At 50.6% G+C, this 22,016-nt stretch overlaps 1 protein-coding gene across 3 annotated transcripts in view; it reads right to left on the reverse strand.

The window, feature by feature from the left end:
• Nucleotides 1-386: 386 nt before the first annotated feature.
• The window catches only part of TRIP4 (thyroid hormone receptor interactor 4), a 54,283-nt gene continuing 32,653 nt past the window's right edge, over nucleotides 387-22,016 (reverse strand). Inside the window, exons 11-13 of one of the 3 annotated variants that reach the window (XM_075069445.1) lie at nucleotides 10,029-10,103; nucleotides 9,014-9,116; nucleotides 387-657 (exon numbers count right to left, since the gene is read on the reverse strand). In XM_075069445.1, coding sequence (XP_074925546.1) covers nucleotides 590-657; nucleotides 9,014-9,116; nucleotides 10,029-10,103 — 246 coding nt within the window. In that variant the 3' untranslated portion in view covers nucleotides 387-589. The remainder of the gene's footprint in view (nucleotides 658-9,013; nucleotides 9,117-10,028; nucleotides 10,104-22,016) is intronic. The other 2 variants (XM_032791180.2, XM_075069446.1) reach the window with 2 other exon arrangements.

Here is a 22,016-nt window from a genome sequence, read left to right on the forward strand (position 1 = left end):
CACTGCATGTCAAGGCGGCTCTAGCAGGAACTGCTGCCAAAGCAGCTCTGTGAGCAGCTGCAGCACAACTCCTGCGAGCCTGGTGCTGCGATGTGCCTGACCCGCTCTGGCCAATGGACATGGAGTCACAATTTCTCTTCCCCTAGCTGCCTGGGGAGAGGATACTGACACCATCAGGGCTGAGCCAGCTCGGACCTGCTGGACGACAAGGAGCTGCTGGCTGGTGTTGGCCTGTTTCCGAATCCTCTGACCCAGTCCTGGGGCGTGCTTTGAGTGCCGTGCCCCAGCAGACGGAGCCAGATGCCAGCACTCCATTGAGCTTGCCATCAGACCAGCCTCTGCAGCCAAAGCACCAGAGGTCTTTTAAGACACAGGAAACTCCCAGCTGCCAGACTGGCTGGGCTCTGTGCCCGTAGAGAGTGAGGCACAAAGCTCTCCTCGTTTAATGGCTTCAGAATACAATAGTCAGATATTTTAACAATGCTCTCAGTACCCCTGGAAGCACCTGCCTTTCAGAACCTTCCACCTCCACGCTGTCCCAAAGGCCCCAGGAAGAGCAGCTGGGCTGGGCTCCTGGTGGGTGAAGAGCTCAAACAATTGCCTTCTGCTTCATTAACCCCTTCTTTGCTCCCTGATGAATCTTTGAATCCAGTTTCCCTGTAGAGGGGGCAGAAAGGGGAAAAAACCAACATAACATCTCATCACTTTATTTTTAAGCATCATTTGCAATGCAAATCAGCTGAAGACAGTGAGGTCTCCTAGTTAGTGTGTTCCTGTCACATTCAATTATCCTGCTTCAGGAGCCAGGCATTTCCAATCTCATCCGTTCGCTCTGCAGGCGTGACACAGAGAGCAGGGAGGCACTGTGCACCATGCAGAAAAGAAATGGGTGGGGCTTCAGCAAAGAGGAGAGGAAATTAACATTCACTGCTCCCCCCGCTGCTGGAAGGAAACAGATCGTTCTGCTCACTGGTGTGACATGACATGTTTTAAGGAAACACTCATACACAGGTACCTTCTCCAAACACTGTGCAGGAGAGAGATCCCTGCATGCTGGCCCTGTGGCCCAGCGGTCAGAGCAGGGCCCCTGCTGAATGAGGACAGTGACCTGAAGAAGCAGAGCAGAGCAGGCTGCAGCCCTGCATGCCTGCCCTACTGCCATGTGGGAGAGGTCAGAGTTTGAAGCCTGCAGGGCTCCGAAGTGTAAAGCCCAGCCAAGGGGGCCTCTCTGGGCTGCAGCTGGAATAGACTAATGGGAAGCACATCTCTGGCAACCCCCACCTCCCTCCTGGGAGCAGAGGGAGCCAGCAACTGTGAACAAGCAGGCTCACAGCCAGTTGCACCCTGCGGGCAGCAGCTGCACCCAGAGCCAACACTGCCTTCCTTGGGCTTTGCTATCAGACAGGCTGTGGCCCTACCAGAGGCTCTACCAAGATTCCCAGCCTGCCAGGCACTGTGCTTTCAGCTTCCCTTCCCCAGCACTGAGGCAAGGGCAGGCCATCAACAAACCTGATCCAGTAACTGAAGCACAAACTCTGTTCAGGCCAAGGGCTCACGCAGAGACACTGGGAGGGAGCGAGCTGGACCCCAGCATGCAGGGTCCAATGTTTGCCTCCCTGGGACATGCCCAGCCCCTCTTTCTCCTTACTTTTACTCCATGTCTTCCCTGAACTGCATCCACTCTCTGCAAAGCAATGCACGTGGCACCTGTCCCTGTTAGGGCACAAACCAAGGGCTGGTTTCCCTCCCGCCCTGGAGGCCCTTGTTTGGAGGTGAGGGGAAGGTGCCCACTGCAAATTTACGGTGATACACAAATGGGTCAGGACGTCATCACACACCACACTGACAGCCCTGCCCAAGGCAGTACTCCGAGATCCTTCTACGAACTGGGGGACCACCAGCAGTTAGGATAATCCCATATGGTCTCAATCTCTGCCTGAGCCTTCTGGGGGAGGCGCACTCAGCTCCGTCCCCCGTCCGCTCACCACACACCAGCGGGAGAGAAGCAGGGATCCTCCCAAGCTGCTGTGCTCACTTCAGAGGGGGCCATGGGGTTGCTGGCTTTACATATGTTCTCTGATCCCTGTCAGATTGATGGAGGATGCACAACATCACCCCAGCCTGAATGGCAATTGCTCTCTCGCTCCCCAGCACTGTCTGGCTCTTCCAAATGAGCACTGCTTCCCCCTGCTGAACAGTCAGCTTCAGCACTGGGCGACAACAGCTCCATCGAACAAGGCCATGCTACCCCAGGCCCCCTCCTCCCTGGTCCCAGGACTGCACCACCTCTCGCACTAACACTCATCTCACCTTGTGAAGTGATAACCCCCCCACCCCCGCAGGGTTCTGCATGGTGGCAGGTCCCACCCTTTGCAAATACAGAGCTTGTCTTTGGCTTTTACGGCTGCTGTACATATTCTCCGCTGCCATTTGTATTCTTTAATCAATGTGCTGCAGAGCCCCTGACCATTGCTCCACAGACAGAGCCATTCGTCAGGAGGAAGCAGCCTGCACTGATCTCAGCTCTGTTACAGCACGAGCTGTCTTTAAACACGCTCATCCATAACCAGCAGTAACTCATTAGCTCCATGCGTGGGGTCAGCTCCCTCTGCCCACAGACACAAGCTGCTGTCCCGGTGGAGCTCTGGCTGGCAGAACTGAGCATTCCTGCTGTGGTTCAGAGGCGCTACACAAAGGCGCAGGTGCTTACAGCTACCTGTGGAGGGAGCTCTAAGCAGCACAGAGATGTCAGGCAGTTCTACCAGCCTGTCTGCGTGCAGCTCAGGGCTTCTGCCTAGGACAGGTGCTATTGATAAAGGGCAGTTATCTGGTCAAATGGCAACTGCAGACGTGACAGCCCTTCAGAGCAAAGAAACAAACCCTGTCCTGGAGTGCTGGGACCACAACAGGCAGAACTGCAGGGGGAGAGGGGCCGGGCAACAGGCCAAGGAGCCAGAGCCAGCATGCACTCCGCTCTCTGGGTTACTCCATCTCCCTTCTTGGGCTTAATCAAGGTACCATCCCAGGACACGTATGATACTGTTCCAGGCAACAAGAGCATGTCCACTGGGAAAAGGGACCATACACGGCTGGCTGTGTCTCCCACGGGAAGAGCTGTGCCACTGCAGCTGAGCTACACCTCAGCAGTGACGGCTTTCTAGGGCCGGGGCAGTCGCATGCATTTCCATGTGTTTAGCTAATAACATTTCAGGGCCTGCTCCAAAACACAGCAAGGGGGTTGTGCTGGAGTGGTTGGGGAAGTGCCCCTCGCCCCAGAGACAAACCCTGGGCCTGGCCAAGGAACAATGGTGTCTTGGGCTAACTAGCCTATTAATTCCAGCACCAAAGCAGTGAGAACCTACATGCACAGCTACCATGAGAGGTTCTTGTTCACACCTGGCAGATTTGCTCAGAACCTCCCACGGATAATGGGCGGAATCAAATCCCAGAGGCTTCCTCCTCCTGCCTCTCTCTCAGGTCCTCCTAAATCTCCCCGAAATTGGCCTCCCCTCCTTTGGCCTAGGTTCTGGGCTAAGTCTGGCTGTCCAGCCAGTCCTCTGCTACAGTCTGCACTTCAGCTGAAGCTTTCCAGGAATAAGGATGCACAGACTTCTCTGCAAAAAACGATTTGCAAAAAGGTGTGAGCAGCTGACTGCAGTAAGCAGCATGCAGGTCTCCTCTGCCAGGGTTTGCAGCAATCATGGGAGCCAGAAGCTAGATAAAACCAAGGAGTGGCCATGGCCCGGGAGGATCTACTGCTGCAGGGAATCTCCACTGCCCTCATTCTCCTTCTGGTGACAGGCCACATCTAACAGAACTGTCACAGCCCTAGAGTCCCCTCTGGCTGAAAGTAAAGCGTGATTAGCCACCACACATCTCAGCAGTTGCGAGCTCACAGTGGCCAGACTGCCAAGTAGCCCCACATGTCAGACCAACATGTTACAGAATGGAGGGTTCCTCACAGAGGAAGAACAGCAGAGGAGCTACAAACTTAGGCCTGGTCTACACTACGCGTTTAAACCAATTTTAGCAGCATTAAACCGATTTAATGCTGTACCCGTCCACCCTACGAGGCTCTTTATATCGATATAAAGGGCTCTTTAAATCAGTTTCTGTATTCCTCCCCAACGAGAGGAGTAGCGCTAAAATCGGATACCATATCGATTATGGTTAAGCGTGGCGCAAATCGATGCAATGGCCCTCAAGGCGGTTCCCCAAGGCACCTAACGTGATCGCCTGGACACAATCTGAACCCGGAATCAGTGGCCAGGTAAACAGTAATTCCCCTCAAAAACTTGAATTCAATTGCCGGTTGCCAGCAAATAAAGCTCTGACAAGCACGGGGAGATGGCATTCCCAGATCCAAAAAGACTCCAGTATACCGACGGGAATACTGATCTGACGGCTGTAGGGAAGAAATCTGTGCACAAAGCTCCCGTTACAGAAGAAACGAAAATCAAAAGTGTTTGAAAAAAAAAAAAATTTTCTCCTTCCCCTTCCAGGCAACCACAGTGCTGCGTGACAAAGGTAAAACAGAAAGCAAAGATCAAAATGGAACGGTCCATAGGAGGGAGGAAGGGGGAAACTGAGACTCCAGCTAGCCACACAGTCCACAGCAGTCTCAAGAAAAGTAATCTGCATCTGCTGAGCTTCCCAATGCCTGTAGGTCAAACACCATTGCGGGCTGGTTCAGGTAAACCAATATGACCCCCTCCCCCGCAGAAAAAGGAAAAAAATCGTTCTTGGGGGAAAAAAAAACTTTTTGAATGCACCCTAAGTTTAACTCGAAGCTGCGGGAAGATCGATGCGCAGCATAAAGAAGCATATCTGGCTCCTCTCATCCCTTGGAGGCAGAACGGACAGATATACTGAACTCGAATACCCCTGGCTGACCTAGGTGAGGCCTGGCTGGGGCGCTGGTAAAAAGAAGATCCTGGCATTCCCCAGTAGAATGGTACAGAAAACAGGCCGGTTAACGCGTCGCATCATACAATGGAGCGAGGCTTCATCCCCGTCCCTCATGTAAAGAAAATAGACTCCCTGGATTATCAAAGAGCAAGAAAATCAGGCTCCTCTCCCCCACACTGCTCAATGTCCTGCCTGACTATCATAGCACGTAGGCTGCTCCCCCTCATTATCCACTAACAAGTCTCTGTTTCTTATCCCTGCATTCTAAATCTTCATGACACAAATGGGGGGACACTGCATACGGTAGCCCAGGAAGTTGGGGAGGAGGAAGCAACAGGGGTTGTGCAGGGGCAACCCCGAATGGCATGCAACTTACATTCTGCGGAATCTGACACGGAGCAGCGTGCCTCTAGTTCTCTATACACTGGTTCTCTAGTACACTTGCCCTATATTCTAGGCAGGACGACTATTTTAGATCCATAAAGGAGGGATTGACTCGGGAGTCATTCTCTATGCCCTTTGCGCCCCGGCGACTCAGCCGGCATACCAAAGAACAACAATCGGTACAGAACGACAGATAGCCGTCATCTCATTGCCAATTTACAATGGCAGCAGACGGTACAGAACGACTGATAACCCACGTCTCTGCTATCATGCAAAAGCAAACGAATGCTGCTGTGTAGCGCTGCAGTATCGCCTCTGTCAGCAACATCCAGTACACATACAGTGACAGTAAAAAAAAGCTGAACGGGCTCCATGGTTGCCATGCTATGGTGTTTGCCAGGGCAATCCAGGGAAAAAGGGCGTGAAATGATTGTCTGCCGTTGCTTTCCCGGAGGACATTTACCCAAAACCACCTGTGACAATTATTTTTGCCCCATCAGGCACTGGGATCTCAACCCAGAATTCCAAAGGGCAGGGGAGACTGCGGGAACTATGGGATAGCTACGGAATAGCTACCCACAGTGCAACGCTCCGGAAATCGATGCTAGCCTCGGACCATGGACGCACACCACCGAATTAATGTGCTTAGTGTGGCTGCGTGCACTCGACTTTATACAGTCTGTTTTACAAAACCGGTTTATGTAAAATCGGAATAATCCCGTAGTGTAGATGTACTCTGAGTTACACGCTTCCACCTCATGTGACCATGAGCTCTAAAGCCTGGAACATCTTGGCTTCACATTTGGCACCAACTTCATCTACTAGTCTCAAGTGCAACTGCTTCTCCTTATCCCCAGAAACAAGGCTGATAAGAAAGCACCCAGCTCTATCTGCTAGTTAAAAAATTGTCAACCAATGGGTAATCTGGAGCAAGGACAGAGATAAGCACAAGACAAAGGTGAATACCAAAGAACAGGAACCAGGAGTCTGGTTCTCTCAAAACTTGGTCAAGTCATTAAATGCCCTTCTATCTTATATTCCAGAGGCCACAGAATGCCCCACATGCAACCAAAGCATCCTGGACCGCTGCGTTCTACTGGAATGATGGAATTGTCTGACCAATAGGGGGAAGCTCGTGAGTGCTGACGGCAGGACTTCCACAGGTGCTGGGCCCAGACTGTGGAACTCACTGCCACAAGAGCTAAGGATGAGCACAGGCCTCTTACACTCAAAACTAAGAGAAAATATATTTCTCCAGCTTGGCTTTCACTCCGTGAGTTTTGCCCATGCCGCCTGCCCAAGCACACACAAGCAATGGAGCTATTTCCCCTTCAATCTGGGGACGAAGAAAGAGAATGTTACTGCTATTTGTATCCCCCTGGGAGACGCTTGGACACCACAGTGATCAGGATCAGATCTCTACACCGATTAGATGGAGCCTTTCCTGCACAAGACCCATTTCTGTTTGATCAAACTAGGGCCTTGTTTCCCAACAATGGGACAAACAGACATTTGGGTCCCTGGCTGAGTGAGGTTTACAGGAGACTCTGTAGCAAGTCAGTGTGCTCAGGTGGGGATGCTAAAGTGACCCATACTCAAGGCCTTGTTATAAGGCTCACGAGGCGTTATGCTTTTGAGGTTGACTGTATCTGATCTGAAGCGTGCCTCTATTATGATAGTGCATTACTGTGCTGAAAGCTCAAAGGTTCTCTGCTCCTATCGTCTGCCTGGCCTGGAATGACTGTCTCCCCGCTGAAGGGGAAAGTGAACCACTGCTGCTGCTGGTCTGCTTTACCCTGATGACAGATCCTGTGCAGGAGTCGTCAGGAAGGCAGTCAGCAGTGGAAGTGGGACACTCAAGACACCCTTGAGCCCAGCCGGCGTCCTTCCCATCTGTTAAACTGCTCCCTCTTCAAGCAGGAAAATGTCGCAACACAAAGGATGTGATGTGGCAGCCAGCACTTGTACGCAGAGATGCAGTCAGCCCCTGCCCACAGGGCACAGAGCACATCAGCATTCCGCTCAGCCACGGCACCCCACAGCCTCCTTGCCAGAGGTGGCTTGATGGAGGGAGGTGCGGGGAGCACAGGCAGAGCATGAATCAGAGAGGGGAAGGGTTAGGCAGGGGCAGGGTCAGGCAGCTGGTGCCAAAATAAATCACACTTGTAAGGATGTTCCAGCAACACAAAAAGCCCCCGTTCCAAACACCTCCTTTCACTCCCCCACACACCCACCAGAACCGGAGTCGCCATATTGTGGTGGGCCGCAGGAACAAGTTCTCCTGCGGGTTCTGCGGTGGCGCTGGCTAACCGCTGCTCAAGGAGCTAGTGCACTCACCTTCCCCATGAGGATGCTGGTGCGTGTAAAAGGAAATAAACCAAACAAAGCCACCTTGCCCCTAGGCTCTGGAAACATGTGTGGTGGAGGAGAATGCTCTGCATACAGCCAATGAAAGGCAGACTAAATCCACAGGGAAGGGAACGTTCCTCTCAATCAGTGGAGAGAGAAAAGACTCCAGACTTTACTTCAGAGGAGATTAACTAGTCCCCAGAAATGCTGTCGCTTCCGTCCTACCAGAGTCTAACTCCTCTCAGTGAAACACACTGCAAATTCGAAAGCAGACCTAGTGATCAGCTCAGTGAAACAAAGGGCAGAGACTAGTTTTGCTTATACTGATTTAAGCCTGTCAAATTAATTTTTCATGTCCCTTGGAACCATGTGTGGTCCCTTCCCGAGGCTGGGAAGCGGGGATGCTGTTCATAAGGCCAGAGCTGACTGCAGGATCCCCAGCTGCTGCGCCCCTTTTCCATTCGCTTTACAGGGATGGGCAGTAAAACCAGCAGCTGTGGATGGTTGGTTGCTCATAAAAGGGACTTACAGCATTGGCAAGCATAGTGTGGACAGATGCTGTGCAGCGTCCCTCCACAGCTTTGCCAAAGCAGTTCCGCCTAGACCTGCAGCCCTCTTGCTATTTCACTCTTGGGTCTCCCATACTGTTACCAGTCAAGCCAAACAGGGTGGCAATTTTGTAATGCAGACAAGTGTCTACTGGGGACTAGCCCAAGACCCATCTAAACCATGTTCTCTTTTGATGGCAAGTTAAGGTGACCAGATGTCCCGATTTTATAGGGACAGTCCCGATCTTTCGGTCTTTTTCTTATATAGGCTCCTATTACCCCCCACCCCCGTCCCGATTTTTCACACTTGCTGTCTGGTCACCCTATGGCAAGTTGAGACTCGAATCCAGGTCTGTGAAGGTGGAAGAGGAGTGCTATTACCCCGTACCAGTGAGACACCACTCCTTTCATGCACATGGCTAGCGTAGTGGGATATGTAGGTTTGCTACTTGCCCTATTTGAAGGGATGCTTTTGGCTACAAAGGTTTATCATCTAATCAAACAACCTGGCATCCTGAGCCATGCTCTACATGCTCGTGCCAAAAACGGATCAACTGCAAACGTATGTTTCCGACTTCCATGTGATGAGTCTTAAGACTCCAGGAGCCTTAGCAAGGGAGAGGGAGAAGTCATGTGTTTTCAAGGAAGCAACATCTGGGGATAAAAGAACTAAAGAGGAAGCTACTACAGATGTGTTTGCATTATTAAACAAACACCTACGGATCAAAGCCTGTGAACAGCTCCACAGAACGCAAGCAGAGCTGGAGGACAACAGCCTGCCGGAAGGGGAGAGAGGAGTGTGTCTGTGGCGTGCCATGACTTACAGATTTTGTGTTTTCCTTTGATGGGAAACTTCACGATCATCTCCTGGGGATTAGTGCAGACAAAGACAAACGGAGATCCAGACTCCTGGCTCAACTCCGGATACTGAAAAGCACAAACACATACTGCCTAAGACAAACCGCAGTGGGTGTGAGAGCAGCTCTACATTCAAAAAGAGCACAGCAGGCAGGAACATTTGTGCAGCACGAGAAGGGAATTTAAGGGCTTGTCCATACACATTGGTTGCACTGACTTAAATAGGTTTAAAAACCACACTAAGGGCAAATCCTGTGTGGCGCTGATATCAGCTGGGCTTGCATCTTATAAACGTCGGCTTTAGCAGATAAGAGTTGGATCCATACACAAAGTTTAACCTGTTTAACTGAAATGCTTTTATCACAACTATTCAATCAGACCTATTCTTGCTGTAGAATGGACCTGTCTTGAGAACCTTCTGCTTCTGAGTGGTTGTTGACAGAATCTTGCAGGTATACATAATGGTTTGCTGAACCCATCAAATGACAAGACCCCTCCTCCAAGGAGTTTATTCTAACTCGGGGTACGTTTACACAGCAATGCGAGGTGCGACTGCAGCATGTGTAGACATACATGAGTCAGCTTTGATCTAGATAGCCACGGCAGCATGGCTTAGCCGCTTCAGTCTATACCCACAGTCCATGCAGCCCATGTTGCCACAACTTCACTGCTACTGTTATTGGTGCCAGCTAGATCAAAGCTAGCTTGGGTATGTCTACACATGCTGCAGTCACCCCTCTGACTGCAGTGTATACATACCTTCAGACTAACGTGACACTAGGAGCAGGTCTGCAGTTTAAAGAGGAGCCAGCACCCAGATGCAGTTGGGGAGGAGAACTGTTTTCTCCTTTTGAAATCCAGCCATCTTCTGGAAGGAACTTGTGTAAAGCAACTTCAGTGCAATGAAAATATCTGGGGAATTTGTACGGGAAAAACAGTCCACAGAGCCCTTTTCTCGCTAGCCAAAAAGGAAGACTTCACCAAGAAAGGGAATCCACTGAAGCTCTGCCTGGATGCAGCCCAGTTGCACTGATGTTTAGAAGGTGAACTGCAAAGCTTTTGTAAAAAAAAAAATAATTAGACACTGTTTAAGATCCTAGATGAGTAAGAGAACATATTCCAAACACACAAACTGAGACATCTGCAGTTACAAGTTGGTAGGATACAGTCTCAGGGGTTACCAACCCCCAGACTTTAGGACTGAAAAGACTGAAAAGCCCATTACCAAGTATTTGTTTCCCATGTAGGTACTACAGAATGTGAAAAAGTCACTCCTTAACTTTCCGTTTGTTAAACTAAATAGACTGAGCTCCTTGAATCCTTCACTATAAGGCAGGTCTTCTAATCCTTTAATCATTTTTGTGGCTCTTTTCTGAACCCTTTCCAGTTTATCCACATCCTTCTTGAATTGTGGGCACCAGATCTGGACACAGGATTCCAGCAGCGGGCACACCAGTGCCAAACACAGGGGTAAAATAACCTCTAACGCTAGACTGCTGGAGAAAGTATAACTGATAACGACACGCACCTGGGCTTCCATAACTGGCCATGTACATGTGCACACATAGCATTCGAACAGTAATCAACACCCATTCTTAAACCTCACCTTGTGCACTCTTCCCACTTTCCCCAACAGGGCAGTGGGCTATTACGGCAGCATGGAGGTTACAAAAGTCAAAGGCATGAGCCTACACACTTGACAATTCACTGGCTCAAGAGCTTTGTTTTTCCTTGCACTGACTCGGAAAAGGGCAGTGTTTTGCTGAAGCAGAACTTTTTGCCAGCAGGAATTGTTGCAGGCATGAGAACTTAGGCAAAGCTTCCTTCTCATCTGATTGGTTCTACCTGCCCCCCACCCCCAGTGAGATTTCCCCCTGTGGAATTCCGAAGCCCGTTTGCCAGCTCAGCAGCAGTTGCATCTGCCTTGTTCATTGTGCCGCCCTGTTCTCTCGGCCACGCTGATGTCCCATTAGTTGCACACTGTCAAGCTGGGCTATTAGTGTGCATTCTGGATGGAAGGAGAGGTGCTCTGGCCACACCAGCAGGCGGTATGGTGTGAAGCAGCATGCAGGAATGGTGTACAAGGCTTCCTGAGGCTGAATGCGTTCGGCAGAGTTGTGGACGAGGAATCAACAGAGCTTTGTCGATCTGTGTACTGGGCCCAATTACTCCTTTGATTTATGTAATCAATCTGTGTACAGACCTGAGGCTCTGAGAAAAGTGCCAATGCAGCCCCCAGCTGTGCAAAGGTTGGGGGCACTCCACTGTGCACCAATTACATTTGTGATAGGAGAACTAGTAAAGCTAATAAGTTACCTAAGTGAACCCTAATTCTTACTGGATGTTTTAGATTACAACCAAATTATGAGACCAGTCAGACTGGAAAGAGACACCAATGACTGAAGTGTCAATTTAGAAATGTACTTGAGCATAATGGAGGAGGCTATTTCCTAAATCTGGTGGACCCAAGGCATGCCTGATCACCTACTCTACTGGATCACCACCCCTAGGGACGTAAACATTTTTAGAACAGTTAACACTGACTAGCTGAACCCCCCCATTATTGCTATTTGGGCAAGCATGTTTTCCTCTCTCAACCTCTTAGGCTATCAGCAGCCTAACCTGGGGGCATGCAATATAACTGATATAGGTCTGTATTCTTCTGACTCAGCATTTGTACCCATTGGGTCATGATGTATGATGCTCTCTAGTCAGAACTTCTATCTCAGCAGATACTATGGAATCTTGTGGGTGCAGTGGCACTCCCCCACTTCTACGACTTCATCTGTCCTTCCTGAATAATTCAGATCCCAGTACTAGAGAATCCCACTGATACTTATCCTGCCACTCTTCTGAGCTGTCTCTTCTACTGCCAGGCATTCTAACTCTCCTCCTTTTGCTTTTCAGCTTGTGCTGTCTGACAGAGATGCTGGCAGTAGAACAAAGGTACAATTTTCAGAAGTGCCTAAGTGAGTTAGGAGCAAAAGTCCCATTCCCCCCCCAGAAGTGACTTAGGCACTTAGGAACCTAACTCCCTGATTTTCAGTGGGACTGAGATTTCTAAGTGCTAGTTACCCCTTTGCTTAGTTATATGCAACGCCTTTATCTGACCCCGTTACCCTTCTTGGACTGTACATCTGACCCCTCCTGCTGCTTCACCGAGGCAACTGGAATGTCTCTCCTCTCCACTACGAGTGGACTCAAACACAGCTAATAGCAAACCCCAAACATGAGCTAGAACAAGATGAGCACAGCGACTCGTACAGAAGCCAGGAATTCCTGGCTCATTCCACCCACACCAGAAAGATGCTGTCATAGCTTTCCTACTCAGATCTGAACCTTAGAGTTCAGCAAATGAGATGCTAGCAGGAAACCCCCAAGCTTAATTACCAGCTTAGATCTGATAGCGCTGCCACCAGCCAGGAATTCCAGTGCCTGGCTCACTCTGGTCTCCCCAAAACCTTCCCTGGGGGATCCCAAGACTCAGATGCTGAGGTCTCACAAGAAAGGGAAACACCCCCTCCCCTTGTCTCCTCGTACTTCCTCCCTGGATGACCCTGGAAGATCACCTGTTTCAATTCTCCACCAATTCTCCTGGTGGCTGCAGATCAATCTCCTTGAGCCCAACTAGAAACAAAATCCAACAAGTTTAAAAAAAGAAGCTTATATAAACAGAAAGAAAAGACACAAAAATGTCTCTGTATCAAGGTGACAATATACAGGGTTATTGGCTTAAAAAAAATGAATAAACAGCTTATCACAAAGAATACATTTAAAACATTCCACCAACTAACACATGTAAATACAAAACACATAAAGCCTATTGTCTTCTACCTTTGTACTCACAACTTGGAAACAGAAGATTAGAAAGCTGGAGATAGAGAGATCACTCTCAGGTGAGAGAGCAACTGAGACACAGAACAAAGGACCCACACCCAAAACTTCCCTCCTTGAGATTAAAAATCTTGTTCCCTGATTGGTCCTCTGGTCAGGTGTTGTTCCCTGTTCTTAACCCTTTACAGGTAAAAGAGACATTAACCCTTAACTATCTGTTTATGACAGATGCAAACCCCAGTCTAAGTAAGAGCACAGGGAGGACCTGGGTTTATTACTAGCAAGTGTGTAACTAGGAGGAATTAAGAAGATCCTTTTCTCCTGCTAAACAAGCAGACAGAGCTTGAGGCTAAATGCAGCATCTCAGTACCAGCTGGAAGTCAGCTATCTAGTCAGCTCCACAGAAGGCAGGTTGCCTACAGCTCCAACACTCCCTATAGATTCAGAAGTTCTAACACACAGCAGATGGCTATCAGCCACTCCACACAGCCAAAACAATCAGGATGCAGGATGGAATCCACCATATTGAATGTTTCCACCTCTTTGCTATTGACCTTTCCTCAGCATGCCGTGACCAGCAATGCTAAGAGGCCTGGGCAGACTTCCCAGCTCCCAGCTCAGCTAGCCCACAGTAAAAGGAGTAGAGGGGCAGACAGGTCATCTGAGTTAGCAGGGAGACAAGCCCACTACGTCTGACACTCAGGGCCCTGTTCCATGGGGGGCCATTTTCATTCAGTCAAACTTAGGTAAGTGACAATTTTCTGCACTTTGTCTTAATTCAGGGGAGCAGTGGAAACCCTGAAAGAGGCCAGGAAGAGGAGGAACTGAGAGCAATAGCTGTAGCTGGGGGGATGGGGTGTGCAGACTACCCCAGAGACACTTAGACATAACATATTTGGCAACAAATACTGGGTCAGATACTCTTGGCCTACTCTGCTTGCTCATGCAGCTTATTAGCATAAAGGAAGCAAAGACTGACAGCACCACTCAAGCTGGGATTCCCCTAGCATGGGAATTGCCAGCAGGCATAGATTGATGCCATTGGCTCCTATGCCACTCTTCCTGTAGCCCACCTGAGAAGGAGGCACAACTGGAGCACACTGCACTCCGGCTATTTTCAACTGGAGGAAGATCCCCAGGGGACTATTACTAATTGAGAGCGTTCAAAATAGTCCCTCACAGTTCCCTCTCTTTGCTGCACCCAGCACAAACTCGACACAACAGACAACCTGACCCATTCAGATTTTTTCCCCCATCTCCTTCTCATACTAGAATATTTGAATTTTCATATTACACCTCTACCCTGATATATCACTGTCCTCAGGAGCCAAAAAATCTTACTGTGTTACAGGCGAAACCACGTTATATCGAACTTGCTTTGATCCACCGGAGTGCGAAGCCCTGCCCCCCCAGAGCAGTGCTTTACCGTGTTATAACCGAATTTGTGTTATACCGGGTCATATTATATCAGGGTAGAGGTCTATTTTGCAGAGGGTATTCCTGCTCCCTCTTCCCATTTCTCCTTGTGTTCCCCCACCCTCACTTCCCCACCTCCAGCCAGTTACCCTTCTGGGCTACAGAGGGCTGGACACAGCTTCCTCGGAAGCCTGTAAACCGTTACCATGTTGTCAGCCTGAATGGGGCTTTCCCCACCCCCATCTCCAAGTCCCTGGCTCTACAGTGCTGAGTTTCCCGTCTAAAAGGTGTCACAAACCAAGGAGGATGGAACTGAAACAATCAAGGAAAGAAAAGTGCTAGGAGAACACAAATCACCAAGGCTGTGTCTACACTGCCACTTTCAGCGCTAAAACTTTAGTCGTTCAGGAGTGTGAAAAAACACACCCCTGAGCAACCAAAGTTTTAGTGCTGAAAAGCACCAGTATAGACAGCACCTCATTCGGGGTGGTTATTTATTTTTTTTAAAATCGCTGAGACAGCTCTCCCCCTGGCGATAAAGCGCATTTACACTGCCCACGTCACAGCACTGCCGTATCCGCACTGTAACGTGGGCAGTGTAGCCATACCCTGTGAGAGACCTGGTGTGGTCGAATCCTATCAGAAAACAAAGGCACAACCCATGATGGAGCAGAGGTTCCAGAGAACAAAGCAGGGAGCAAAACCTTTCCCAGGCAGTTTTACTAGTGACCTTTCAGGCTATTCTTTTGGTCTGACTGAGGTCTCCAGACAGGAAAACAGAAGGAAATAAACAAATGCCCCAAAAAACACCAAAGTATAAAAATAATGTGTTAATAAGCCCAGTTCCTTTCCTGTCTCTGCCTCAAAAAAAGACCGGCCTACAGAGCTTTGCAGTGCAGCCTGCCATCTTTAATATGGAGCTGTACAGGTCCCATGCTGATTGAATCAAGATGGAGAAAACTGCACGCTGGGACCTGTAGTCTCCGAGAGCAGCTGCCATCTGTTCTATCCCATGCATGTCAGGGGTGGTCCTCAGGCTCCTGACAAGATGCCAAAGCAGCCAGTTTGAGTGCCCTGGCGTACCAGAGAAAGGTGGGCCCACAGAGGGGATACAAGCTAATGATGGAAACAGCTGACTGGCATTGACAGCTTTCCTCATCAGGGCCCAGAATGGGAAACAAACCTAAACTTTGTCACCTACTGCTGATCCAGGCAGCCATCTTGATGTCTGGGCTTTATCTCCCCTCTGTGCTTCAAAATAAAAGAGGCTACGCCGGAAAGCAAGGCTGTCTGGAAGGAATAAAGGCCAGCAGAGCCCATATGCTGACATCAGAGCTGGGTTATTTCTCACCATGAAATCCAGTTCAAAAACATCCTGGCAGCGATTCAGCCCCTCGAAAAGAGCACAGGGCTGCTGGGGTGGGGCCTGTGTGTCAATAAATCAGCCATCTGTGGTAGGCAGGAACACCCCATACTCTGTGCTGCCTGCTCCAAGAGTTACGAGAAGCCATTTGGCTGTCCTCAAGTCAGGAGGCTGGGAAGCAAAGCGTTCCCTGCGAGAGGAATGTGAGGGCTGAATGACGGAGGACAGCCAGGGGAAGTTTGGGAGCGTGCTTGGCCACCAGGCAACTTACTTCACCCAGTTTTCAGTGTGATTTGTGGGAAAGGCGGATCCACTCTTCTTTCATGCCTCATAAGCTTCATCGCTGTCAGACTAACATAACAGGTAATTAACTACTAAACAGCCATTTTCTCCTCCTCTCCTGAGGGAAATTGCTCACCATCCAGCTAGAAAATGTTGCTGTAGTGGTTTCCAAAACAGAAAAAAAAAATAGTCAGCAGTTTCTGGCAAGCAGCATGGGAGCTGCAGCCAAACAGCAGCATTTATGCCAGCACTTGTAACCTGCTCTCCAACCCCAGCAGAAATGTGACCAACGACTGAGAGGCAGCCCAGGGAACTAGAGACCAGTAAAATTACACCAATGCTTATCTAGACCCCTTGCTTTTTTGTACTCCAGAAGGCCAGGACTGGGGCAAAAACACACAGGCAGCAAGCAACAATTTCAGTAGTCTAGCGCAGGGGAGGCCAACCTGGGGCTCTGCAGCCACATGTGGCTCTTCAGAAGTTAATATGCAGCTCCTTGTATAGGCACTGACTCCGGGGCTGGAGCTACAGGCATCAATTTTCCAATGTGCCAGGGGGGCTCATTGCTCAACCCCTGGCTCTGTCCCAGGCCCTGTCCCAAGCCTGCTATGCCCTCGCTCCTCCCCCACCTTCCCTCAAGCCTCCCGCACGCTACAAAACAGCTGATCTGCAGGGCTGTCAGTGGGTGGGAGGCACTAGGAGTAGGGGGGAGCTGATGAGGGGCTGCTGACATATTACTGTGGCTCTTTGGCAATGTACATTGGTAAATTCTGGCTCCTTCTCAGGCTCAGGTTGGCCACCCCTGCTCTAGTGGTTAGCATGGGAGATCTCAGATCTATTCCTAGCTGTGCCACTGTGCGACCTTCCCAACCTGTGAAACCCAGAGCCATTTGTCAGTATTCATAAGCCACTTTGATAGCATCTGATGAAAAACAGAAAAGGGCAAAGTGTTGGTAGAGTGATGGATCAGCTTGGCTTCTGGGGGCCATTCCACAGAAGGGATCTGGACTTGGAAATGCCCAGTTTTAAAGGAAAAATGTTATCTGTATGGGCAGTGTTCATCTGGTGTTGATTGTTACTTTTCAGGGCCGGGTTTCGACCATGCAAAATGCTGCTGCTATAACAACAACAGGGTAAACAGGAAACAAATGTTCCAATGAGCATCCATTTTTTGTGTGTCAATGTTCTTTTGCCAGATCAAGCTTCAACTTTAAAGCACCATTTTCAGAATAATCCTCTCTAGCTCTGTTAGCTGCAGGGCCTGGAAGCAGGAGAAAAAGACAGTTACTCACCTTTGTAACTGTTTTTCTTCGAGATGTGTTGCTTATATCCATTCCAATTAGGTGTGTGCGCGCCGCGTGCACGGTCGTCGGAAGATTTTTACCCTAGCAACACTCGGTGGGTCGACTGGGTCACTCCCTGGAGTGGCACTGCTATGGTGGTGAATATATACCCTTGCCGACCCAACGGCCCTTCATTTCCTTCTTGCCGGCTATTCCGACAGTGGGGAAGGAGGGCGGGTTTGGAATGGATATGAGCAACACATCTCGAAGAACAACAGTTACAAAGGTGAGTAACCATCTTTTCTTCTTCGAGTGCTTGCTCATATCGATTCCAATTGGGTGACTCCCATGCCTTATCTAGACAGCGGGATCAGAGTGAGATGTCGTGGAATGTAGAACTGCTGAGCCAAATGCCGTGTCATCTCTGGACTGTTGTACCAATGCGTAATGTGACGCAAAGGTGTGGACCGAGGATCAGGTAGCTCCATGACATATCTCCTGGATGGGTACATGAGCCAGGAAGGCGGCAGATGAAGCATGAGCCCTAGTAGAATGTGCGGTGAGATGGCTCATTGGAACATGAGCCAAGTCATAGCAGGTGCAGAAGCAAGACGTCACCCAAGATGAAACCCTCTGGGAGGAGACAGGTAGGCACTTCATTCGATCAGCTACTGCGACGAAGAGTTGGGGTGTTTTACGAAAGGGCTTTGTTCGCTCGATATAAAAAGCAAGAGCCCTATGGACATCTAGTGAGTGCAGTTGCTGCTCTAAGCATGAAGAGTGTGGCTTCGGGAAGAAGACCAGAAGGAAGATATCTCGGTTGATATGGAAGGCCGATACCACTTTAGGGAGGAAAGCCGGATGTGGTCGCAGCTGTACCTTGTCCTTGTGAAACACTGTACATGGGGGGTTGACCGTGAGAGCCCGAAGTTCGGAGACTTGTCTTGTCGATGTAATGGCTACGAGGAATGCTATCTTCCAGGACAGGTACAGCAGCAAGCAGGTTGCCAGCAGCTCAAAGGGAGCAGCCATAAGTTTGGCTAGAACTAGGTTGAGGTCCCAGGTTGGGGCGGGTCGGTGGACCTGCGGGTATAAACGTTCCAAGCCCTTGAGGAACCTCGAAACCATGGGGTGAGAGAAGACCGAGCAGCTGTTCTCCTCTGGGTGGAAGGCAGAGATGGCCGCCAAGTGCACCTTTATTGATGAAACAGCTAGGCCTTGTTGTTTTAGGGACCAGAGGTAGTCCATGGTGGTAGGAACCTGTGTCTCGGTAGGAACAGTGTTACGCTGCTCGCACCAGCAGGAGAAACGCCTCCACTTGGCTATATACGTTAACCTAGTCGAAGGTTTCCTACTACCCAGGAGTACTTCTTGTACCGAGGCAGAGCAGCATAGCTCGGACTGGCTTAACCATGCAGCAACCTTGCTGTAAGGTGAAGAGACTGCAGGTCTTCGTGGTGAAGTCTGCCGTGGTCCTGAGTTATGAGATCCGGCCAAAGAGGTAGGGGGATTGGGTTGGCCAGCGAGAAGTTGAGCAACATAGTGTACCAGTATTGCCTCAGCCACGCTGGAGCGAACAAGATCAGGTGGGCTCCGTCTCTGCAGAGCTTGAGCAGGACCCTGTGGACCAGCGGGAATGTGGAAAGGCGTAAAGGAGATGTCTCATCCACGGTATCAGGAATGCGTCTGATAGGGAGCCCGGGAAGTGACCCTGGAAGGAGCAGAACACATGGCATTTCCTGTTCTCGCGGGAGGCAAAGAGGTCTATGTGGGGAGAACCCCACTTCCGGAAAACAGAATGGATAACGTCCGGGCGAATCGACCACTCGTGAGACAGGAAGGATCTGCTGAGGTGATCCGCCAGAGCGTTCTGAACCCCTGGGAGAAAATATGCTACCAAGTCGATCAAGTGGGCTATGCAAAAGTCCCAGAGCTGGATGGCTTCCTGACAAAGGGGGGGAAGAATGTGCGCCGCCCTGCTTGTTTATGTAAAACATGGCAGTTGTGTTGTCTGTGAACACTGAGACACAACAACCTTGTATATGCTCTTGAAACACCTGGCACGCTAGGTGGACCTCCCTCAGCTCCCGTACATTGATGTGCAAGGTCAGCTCTTGAGCTGATCAAAGGCCTTGAGTGCTGAGATCCTCAAGGTGGGCTCCCCAACCCAGAGATGACGCGTCCATGGCCAGGGCCACTGAAGGTTGAGGCGAGTGGAAAGGCATCCCTGCGCAGACCAGGCTGGGCGACAGCCACCAGTTCAGAGAGTTTATTATGCTCAGGGGGATCATGAGGATCATGTCTATGCTGTCTCTGCCCAGGTGGTATACCGAGTTGAGCCAAGCTTGAAGGGGATGGAGGCGTAGTTTGGTGTGTTTGGTCACGAACATACAGGCCGCCATGTGACCTAGGAGGCCAAGACAAGTGCGAGCCGAAGTTGTCGGGAAGTTTTGCAGGCCTTAGATAATTGATACCATCGCCTGAACCCGGGGCTGTGGTAAGCAGGCTCTGGCTAGAGTGGAGTCCAGGATGGCCCCAATGAAGTCTATTCTCTGAGTGGGAACCAGAGTGGATTTTTCTATACTGATCATCAGGCCTAATTGCCTGAATAGGCCCTTGATGATGCCCACATGACAGGTGACTTGTGTCTCGGAGGTCCCTCGAATGAGCCAGTCGTCGAGATACGGGAAGACGTGTACTTGACGACGACGGAGGGAGGTGGCAACTACAGCCATGCATTCTGTGAATACTCGTGGGGCCGCAGAAAGGCCAAACGGAAGGACTGTAAATTGAAAATGTTGATGGTTGACCACAAAAAACGGAGGTACCGCCTGTGTGGTGGGTAAATAGCGATGTGAAAATATGCATCCTTCATATCGAGGGCGGCATACCAGCCTCCGGGATCCAAGGACGGGATGATGGTCCCCAGGGATACCAAGCGGAATTTCAACTTTATCATGAATTTGTTGAGTCCTCGCAGGTCTAGGATAGGTCTCAGACCTCCCTTTGCTTTGGGGATTAGGAAATAGCGGGAATAAAACCCCTTGCCCCTCGAGTCTTTCGGTACCTCCTCTATAGCTCCCATGGTTAGGAGCGTCTCTACCTCTTGCAAGAGGAATTGCTCGTGAGAGGGGTCCCTGAAGAGGGATGAGGATGGGGGGTGGGGGCAAAATAAATTGGAGACAATATCCCAATTCTACCGTGCGTAGGACCCAACGATCCAATGTGAGTCGGGCCCACGCAAGGAGGAAATGGGAGAGGCGGTTGTAAAAAGGCAGAAAAGGATCCTGGGAAAGAACTGGTGTGCCGTCCTCGGGCGTCCCTTCAAAAGTTCGGTTTGGGTCCTGCGGGTGGTTTGGTGGAGCCCTGATTTTGACCCCCCTGGGGCCCAGACTGCCTTCTGCGATTCCCCTGGCCTCGTCTTCTGCCGAAGTCCTGTCGCGGCCTAGGCGGGTGGTAAGCGCACTGAGGCTGAGGACGGAAGGACCTGCGCTGAGTCACCGGGGTGTGCATTTCCAGCAAGCGCACGATCACCCTGCTGTCCTTTAGGCTCTGCAGCCTAGGGTCAGTCTTTTCAGAAAACAGGCCTTGGCCCTCAAAGGGCAAGTCTTGTATAGTCTGTTGTAACTCAGGTGGGAGGCCTGACACCTGAAGCCATGATATTCTCCTCATGGCCACTCCTGAGGCCAGAGTTCTGGCTGCTAAGTTGGCCTTGTCCAGTGAGGCTTGGAGAGAGGTTCTTGCCATCTTCTTTCCTTCCTCCAAGAGGGCTCCAAACTCCTGGTGGGAGTCTTGGGGAACGAGCTCCATGAATTTGCCCACCGCCGTCCAGGTGTTGTAGTTGTATCGGCTAAGTAGGGCTTGCTGGTTCGCCACCCTGCGCTGGAGGTCTCCAGCAGAGTATACCTTGCGGCCCAATAAGTCCATGCGCCTAGCCTCCTTGGATTTTGGAACAGGAGCTTGCTGGCCATGGCGCTCCCTCTTGTTAACCGATTGCACGACCAGGGAGCAGGGAGGAGGGTGCACGTACAAATACTCGTACCCTTTCAAGGGTATCATGTACTTCCGCTCAACTCCCCTGGCCATGGGCGGAATAGAGGCTGGAGATTGCCAGATGGTATAGGTGTTTGCCTGAATCGTACGAATAAAGGGCAAGACTACCCTTATGGGGGTGTTGGCTGATAAAATATCCACCACAGGATCTTCTGTCTCTGGGACCACCTCCACCTGAAGATTCATATTCTGAGCCACCTGCCTCAGAAGATCCTCATGGAACCTCAGGTCAATTGGGGGAGGGCTGGAGGAGGATGTCCCTGCCGCCGCCTCATCTGGAGAGGAGGAAGAGGAGAAGCCAGGTACAAGAGAGTCCTGCGTGGGCTCCTGTTCTTGGGCGGTGTCAGGTTCAGGTGGGACCTGGGAGTCTGTTGGCAGAACGGACGCTTAATCCATACCCACAGAAGGGGGGTGGCTTACAGTCGCCTCTGGCACCCGGTGTTCAGATGGCACGGAGCATGGGGCTTCTGGGTGCGCACCTTGGGCTTGGTGATATGCCCAAGGTGTCCAGAACGACCACTGATGAGGCCCTTGGTCTTGACCTTGGGGTCCTGGAAGACTTGGCTGGGCACGTCTGAGTCACGGTCCTGTGCATAGGAAGGACTGTCCACGTGAGATGACACTGAGGTGTGTCTAGATGGCCAAGAAGGAGCTAAGAAACCTTAAGAAGGGACCACGTCTCTAGACAATCTCTCTCGGTGTGGCACCGGGGAGTGGTATTGGGCACCATAACTGTAC

This window comes from Chelonoidis abingdonii, chromosome 9 (assembly GCF_003597395.2).
Source record: "Chelonoidis abingdonii isolate Lonesome George chromosome 9, CheloAbing_2.0, whole genome shotgun sequence".
Lineage (NCBI taxonomy): Eukaryota > Metazoa > Chordata > Testudines > Testudinidae > Chelonoidis > Chelonoidis abingdonii.